Source organism: Polistes fuscatus, unplaced genomic scaffold, assembly GCF_010416935.1.
Source record: "Polistes fuscatus isolate 324 unplaced genomic scaffold, CU_Pfus_HIC Scaffold21, whole genome shotgun sequence".
Taxonomy (NCBI): Eukaryota; Metazoa; Arthropoda; class Insecta; order Hymenoptera; family Vespidae; genus Polistes; species Polistes fuscatus.
The window spans coordinates 109,050-117,216 of record NW_025113098.1 but is presented as its reverse complement, the minus strand read 5'-3'; the positions used below and the strand labels follow the sequence as shown (position 1 = coordinate 117,216).

General features: G+C 31.5%; 1 protein-coding gene across 1 annotated transcript; it reads right to left on the bottom strand.

The window, feature by feature from the left end:
• Positions 1–2,274: 2,274 nt before the first annotated feature.
• LOC122517767 (polycomb group protein Pc-like) lies at positions 2,275–7,771 on the bottom strand. Its single transcript, XM_043636319.1, has 5 exons — positions 7,396–7,771; positions 6,388–6,431; positions 6,191–6,311; positions 5,115–5,540; positions 2,275–3,808 (listed from the first exon to the last, which is right to left on the bottom strand). The coding sequence occupies exons 1-5, from the start codon at positions 7,453–7,455 to the stop codon at positions 3,146–3,148; spliced, it is 1,314 nt and encodes a 437-aa protein (XP_043492254.1). The 5' UTR covers positions 7,456–7,771; the 3' UTR covers positions 2,275–3,145.
• Between the last annotated feature and the right edge of the window lie 396 nt (positions 7,772–8,167).

The following is an 8,167-nucleotide window of genomic DNA, read 5'->3' as shown; positions in this document are numbered from 1 at the left end:
TTACTTTTTTTTTCCTCTTGTTCATTTTGATATTTACAATTTTTACACGATAATATCTCCCTTCCAATATACAGTGTGTGTTCAAAAGATTATACAACAATTTTTCGATATTTATTTTGTTTTTATCCACTGTTTCTTTTTTTTTCCCTTCTTACTTTTTAAATTATTTCACCATGGCAATTTGAATTGCTGGGAAATTGAACTTATCTATACACAATTAATCCCCGGATACGGAAGATGTACGAAAGCTTTGACATAATTACGTATATACATATGTAAATCGTTAAATTATATATATATATATAATTCATTTAATTCATGAAATAACTAAACGTTTTAGAGAAATCATATAAAAAGTATTTTATTATACACTTTAACTAGTTGTTTAAGAAATAACTAATTAAAATTTGCTTTCCTTCCTATAAACAATGCTCGTGTAATTATCAGTTTTTTTTGTATGTTTTAAATCAATATGCTCGATGTTAAACACTTTTCGTAACATGATTTACGTAACATCCTGTGTAACACATGGTACAATTTGCAATAAAACGCTATGAAAAATTGTCGAATTTGATTTCAAACACGTATAGAATAAATATAAATTGCAAATAAAAGCAACACGCTCTGCTTTGTATAAGAATTGAAACGTTTCTTTCAATGAAATTTCCAAAAATCACTTTTAAAAAGAACGGGGGTGGCTCAGCTCGCACTAAAATTAAAAATACTTCCTCCTTTTCTTCGAACTTTTCGTTCACATCGTAGCCTAAACGAAAAGTTCAATAAAATAATAATAAGCTTAGCGATTAATATGTTAAAGTATGTAATTTGACGTTAATTTTCATACAATTAACTGGTCGGTATAGTTATTTCATACATTAACACAGGTCGTTATAGTTATTTCGTGAATTAACGGATGAATTTGATGCTTTAACGGAAATATATATATACGCGATTACGTTCGATTAAACTTAAGAGATCTTGCTTCGTTAGTATTTTCGGGACTTTTTTTGTTATTTTTTTTTTCATTTCTTTCTTATCTTACTTTGCGAGTAATGACAAATTTTTAATATTAACGTCAAGTTTCACGTAAATATAAATACAAGCGGTAAAACGTAGAAGAAATCAAAAAAAAAAAAAAAAGAAGAAGAATAAGTAGAAGTAAAACCAAAGAAACAAATTATCGACGAACACAGAAAGTACGTTTTTTTTTTTACAATAAAACTTGTTTTTCTTCAACGGAGATATCTCTCACATCGTGCACACGATCATAACGTTTAATATTATTTAACGTTAAATCATTCAATTATAATCGTTATACAATTTAATTAAAATAAATAATCGACTTATACTGTGTCAAAAAATTCGCTTTCTATAACTGCTCTCTCTCTTTCTTTCTTTCTCTTTCTCTCTCTATCTTTTCTTTCTCTTCTAAAATTAAAAGAAGCTTGGACAACAACGATTAATTAAAATTTCAATTTGTTCGAGAGTTAGGAACATTTATTATTTAATAAAATACTCACGAGTGTTATTTAAAAGAAAAATTAAAAAACCGCATTATTTAAAAACTGCTGGAATCTCGAAAATTTGTTTTGTTTTTTTTTTTTTTCTTTCTTTTTTCTTAATGAAATAATACGTAAAGTTATTAATGTTTAATTCGAATGAAATCAAAACGAGACAATTTTTGTTATTAAAACAAATGCATCCGGTGGCTGTTACGATAAGCTTATTGAGGTTTGATTTTACAGATAAATAGAAAAAAAAAATAAAATGTAGGATTGAATAAAACGAATTATCAATAATAGATATAAATACGAACAATTTTACGTATCTTTTCTATAATCGCAATGATTTTTCTTTTCATGCCAGTAACGTATCATCAGACTAAAGATTTATGTACTCCTTCAACTTGGTGCTTCCGTATTTTATATATATATATCTATTTAAATAATACAAAACGCGTATTAACAAATACAACGTAACGTAATTGAGAAAAAAAAAAAAAAAACCACGAAAACGTACGACAAAGTTTGTATTTCTTTTTTCAAATAACACGCTTTTATCGCAAACAGAAATTAAAAGAAGAAAAAAAAAGATAAAACGTTTATAATATTCACGCAATATTTCCATTTAAAAAAAAAAAAAAAAAAAAAAGAAATAAAAGATCAAATTCTGAACGCAAATCCAAAATTACTGGCGAGTAATTATATGATCGTGTACAATTTGACGCACATTATACTTTCTTTCTTTCTTTCTTTCTTTTTCTCTCTCTCTCTCGTGTTTAGAGCAGCTAAGTTCTATAAAGCGTTTTAAAACATGCACTTTAGTGCGTATTTTTTATCATAATAACTCGACGGTGCGGGGCGCATCATTTGTTTGAATGCATTTTAACTTCCAAGTAAATTTGTCGTGCAATCACAATATCGTTTTTTTATTTATCTCTCATTTTCTTTTCTCATTCACCGTTTTGTAAGTATTATAAGAACGAACGTTTAATTATTATTTTAATCATCATATCATCATCATCATCATCATCATAACCATCATCATATCGTATTCATCACGATAATAAATCCATCACACAACCACAACACACATCTTTCTTACGGTAGCTCGCATATTTTGTTTTTACAATAATTCAAAGAAAACGAGAAATTGAATAAAAATTCAAACGATTCGATATAATAATATAAACGTAATTATTATTAACAATCAAATGATATTATATCATTTTCGCGATCGTTGGTAAATGAAAGAAAGGCAAGAGGAAACATAAATTACGATCATTCTCATCAATATCAATTCGTTATTACAATTTTTCTTCTCCTCCCCCTCATCAACGTAACCACCGCGAGTGTTTTTACAATTTAAAAAATGTGTGTTAATATAAGAAGAAGAAGTTAAATTTGTTTTTATATTTTCTGTTCCTTTTTAAATCGAATCGTTCTCGATGACGACGACCATTTTAGCTTGCGCAGAGACAGACACATAATAATCGATGTGTGAAAATAATTTATGTATTTACAGCGATTTAATACAACGAGTTAAAAAGGGTAATCATCATCATGATCATCATCATCATCATCATCATCATCATCATCACCGTACCCCCTTTTTCGTCTATATTTGTTCATCCTCATAAAATGGGTTAATAAATGTCGCTTTTCGGGTCTCTTTCACGAAAAAATCCCTTTTCCGTCTTACACTCTCTAATGGTAACCGTTTTAAGATTCACGGTGACGTCTGTTATGAATACTTGATCGGCAACTGGATTTCTCGCGTGCCAATATTCCGTACCGGGATTCGATAAAGGAACGTACATCTCCGGCCTCGTTATTTCGGTTTGTTTGATACTTGTTGCGTTGTTGTTATTATTATTATTATTATTGTTATTATTATTATTATTATTGTTATTATTGTTATTATTATTATTAACATTACTATCATGGCTATGATGACCATTGACTATCGCAGTTAACCTATTGTTATTTGTGTAAGAATCCGTAGGACTCGGTGATTTGTGACCGTTTGCATCTACCGTCGTGGAGTTGTTGCTAGTCTTTTCAGCTTTTTGTTCAGGTAAATGCCTTTTTTTCACTGGCTGATCTAAAGGTGTGTCCACTTGTGGAGACAGTGAAGCAGCTGACGGAGTACGGGGTAGAGAAGGTAGTGGACCGTGAGGTACATCGGCTTCCGGTCGTTTCTTGTCTTGCACCGGTGGTGCCAACGTCGTTGGTACCGCTGGTAATGGTTCTTCGGGCGTGGATTTCACGCTAGAGGATGATAATCTTCTACCGTTCACCTTGTGCCCCTAAAAAGAGACGATGCATAACAATGATCTCTCGTTTAAAGAAAAGAAAATCATTCAAATAAATCATCGTATTATATATACCTATCGAAACAATTATTTAGAATATTCATCTATCATATTTTGTAGACTAAATTTTGTAGATAATTTCATTTTGAAGTTATAAGAAAAAATTCAGCTACCTAATTCATAGTGATTTGTTTAAGAATTACTTTAATTAACTTAATTTACTTTATTTACTTTAATTAATACGTTTTGTGCCATGTGCATCACCGGTGGTACACGGTAAACTTGATCTACAGGCCACGTGTGCCACCGGTGGTACACGTACTCATATTTATTTAATGCGCTAAACATCAAATGGCTTGAACGACAAATCAGACAAAAATGGCTTGGCACGGAACGCGTTAACTAATTACTTTAATTAACTAATTACTTAGAATTACTTTTTTTCCTAAACTTTAACGAATAAATATTTGATCTTTCATTAAATTGTAATATCATATACTTGACTATTCATTTACCTAACATATATATATATTACATTGTAATAATTATGATATAGAAAAATGTGTGTCTGTAAATTATTGACACAAGGACACTAAATTTTGTAGACAATTTGATTATGAAGCTATAAGAAAAATTTAGCTACCTAATTGTTTAAGAATAACTTTTTTTCCTAAACTTTAGCGAATAAATATTTAATCTTTCATTAAATTGTAATATCATATACTTGACCATTCATTTTTTACCTAACATATATATATATATTACATTGTAATAATAATGATATAGAAAAATGTGTGTCTGTAAATTATTGACACAAGGACACTAAATTTTGTAGACAATTTGATTATGAAGCTATAAGAAAAATTCAGCTACCTAATTCATAGTGGCTTGTTTAAGAATTACTTTTTTTCCTAAACTTTAGCGAATGAATATTTAATCTTTCATTAAATTGTAATATCATATACTTGACCATTCATTTACCTAACATATATATATATATTACATTGTAATAATTATGATATAGAAAAAAGTGTGTCTGTAAATTATTGACACAAGGACACTAAATTTTGTAGACAATTTGATTATGAAGCTATAAGAAAAATTCAGCTACCTAATTCATAGTGACTTGTTTAAGAATTACGTACTAAACTTTAGCGAATAAATATTTGATCTTTCATTAAATTGTAATATCAATATACTTGACCATTCATTTACCTAACATATATATATATATATTACATTGTAATAATTATGATATAGAAAAAAGTGTGTCTGTAAATTATTGACACAAGGACCTTACATGATAAGACGACGGTGAATTGCCTTTTAACGGCAACAAACGTGGTATTTTGTTCGGTGGTGGGCTACCACTGCTCCCACTGCTCGGGCTGCTGGTTGTAATCGTAACACCAATTTTTCCAGACTCCTTACTTAGAACCTCGGCTTTTCTTTTAGTACCAGCTGGTTCTCTCCTTGGTAGTAACGCTATGTCAACGCTACTGTTTGAACTGTCCGAATCGACGCTAAACGTGGATGCCAATAATTCAGGTGGCGTAGGAGATTCTTGTCCGTCCAACGAACTGGGTAAAGTGTCCTCGTCGGGGGCAACATGATTCAAATGTGGTGCGGACGTGCTACCAGTCGTTGATTCGTCTTGACTATCTTCTCCTACCCTTTCGTCTCCCCCAGGTTCTTCCACGACCACGAGATTCGCTAATACTTGCTCCTTTATAGGAGACCATAATGATGGAATCAAAAAAAAAAGAAAAAGAAAAGAAAAAACAAATAAAATTACTATTTTTATTTATAATTTCAAAGTCAATGAAATAAGTCATTATTGATTTGGTCTCAAAATCACGATTAACTCAGCTGACGTATATTTTATGAAATGTATTTTAATATAAATTTGTTGTCATTTGTCAGATATGACATTAATCAATTTTAATTCAATATTGGGTGGTAGGTATAACGTGGTTAAATCTAATTACTATAAGAAACTGTATTTTTAAGACTAGATTTACGGGTGTTTCGTTCATTATTTTTTAATGACTTAGAAACATTGTTTGAATGGAGAGTTGAGTAGAGGAAAGGAATTAATATTTACGTATATTTCATTACGCAACTAAAAACCAACAGATATTTTAAAAAAATAATATTTAAGTTTTTTATATATATAGTAATAAAATTGTTAATGAGTCAAATTTGCTCAGTCCGTAAATCTAGTGTTAAATATAAATACGAATTTCTTTATAAATTGAGTTAATCATAGTTTTTGTGACCTGCACATAATACGCAATCCTGACAACGAATATTTCGTTGGAATTTGAACGATTGCAAAAGAAAAAAGAATTAAAAGAGTAATATAAATATTCTTACGTTGTATCTCGTATCCCTTCGTCTTGGCCTTCTCGATGATACATCTCCTCGCAAACTTTCCTCGTATAATTCGATTAACCTGACGTCTAAAATATTCTCTTCGGGTTCCCATGTGTTATATCTACGAGAATAACGTAATAAGATAATTAATCAAAATAAACTTAGGTCAATTATTTCACATTACGAATTTTACTTACTTCTTACTCCACCCTTTCCATTTAACAAAATACTCCACTTTCCCCTAAAACAAATATATATTTATATATGGTAATCGATTCGGATAAGAGTTAAAGGACAAAAACCATGAACCCTTTACTTTTTTGAATAATATTTAAAAAAAGATAATATACTTGCTATAAATAGTAATAATAATAATATAAAAAAAAAAACTTGTATACAATTCTTTAAAATTTTGTATTCATCGGTGTGTTTTAAATAACCGACCAATCGAAAAATAGAACGAATCTTCGATTGGACCAATCACGTGTTTCAAAAAATTTACTGATTTTTAATTTTATATGTAGTCATTTTTCATTTCTTTTTATTAGGAAAATCTCGAGAACAAGTTTTAAATTTGAAAAAGAAGAAAAAGAAGAAAAAGGATGAGATGTGATTCAAATTAACCTCTCAATGGGGATTTCTGTGTTCTCTTTTGGAAAGTTTTCTGTTACATTGCTACTGTATTTTGCTTTGCTAATTATCAATTGTACAGTCTCATGTGTCCGAACAAAATGAATAAAGGAAATTGCATTTACACGACAACGACGACGACAACGATAAAGTTGGAAAATGAAGACGTTGGTCGTGACATAGAAGAAGAATAAGAAGAAGAAGAAAAAGAAGAAGAAAGCTAACAATAAGTTATAACGATGAGGAGGAGGATGTAAGAAGCTCATTGGCGACTAAAAGATATAAAGAAAGACGGAAAAAGGATGGAAGAAAAGATAAAAAGATAGAGGAGTGGGGGAAGAGCGAGAAAAGAGAAGGCAAGAGCGTTAACGACAGGAGGAATGTTAACGAGGAAGAGAGATAGAAGAGGTTAGAAAAAAAAAAAAAGATAAAGATGTCGGCGTCGTGTGCGAGCGGGCAATCCATCTGGTGGCGGTGCCTGGTGACGGGAAATGGAAACAACTATCCGGTAAGCGGGCAACATACACACATACACACACGAACACAAAAAACACACATACAGACACTTCACTTACCCGCTTTTCCCTCTTCTTCGTGATCCGCTCAGCGGCGTAAACCCTGTCACCGAGATCCATGACACTTATTAACTGTCTGTAGTCACTGTGTTGTTGTTGTTGTTGTTGTTGTCGTTTTCCTCGACAGAGGGTTGATGCACTTTGACGACGGTTTCATATACCGTCCAAGATTGACGATCATACGCACCGGTGACACTACTACTACCTCTGCGCAAATGAAATGGTGTCGTTGCAAACAACACACGAATCTCGTATGCAGCGGGGGGTGGGTGGGGGGTACACGCGCGTGTATCACATATACACTTTGATTTTGATGACACACTGAGCGCACGCATGCACACTCCTCCACACGCACAACACGACGCACCACGGCAGCATACACAGACCCGCACGTGTGTGTATTATCGAAATAATAATAAGAAGAAAACACAACAACACTTATATATTGCACGGAGATGAATTTTACGCACGTAACGAAATCATCATAATCACCATCATCATCATCATTATCATCATCAACACCATTATCATCATCGTCTGTAGAGATTTCTCGCTACCGTCGTACGTAACACTCGACGACGATAACAATTGGGAAGAAGAAAAAAACCTTGGGGACGATAATGGCAACATTGAGATGCACCAAATTTGTTTTTCTCACAGTCATAGGAATAACTCGTGTATTATCGATGAAATAATTGCGGCGATCGGTTAGAGAACGTTTTAACGAAAAATGCGCGCTAATATATATATATATATATACACGCACAACAGA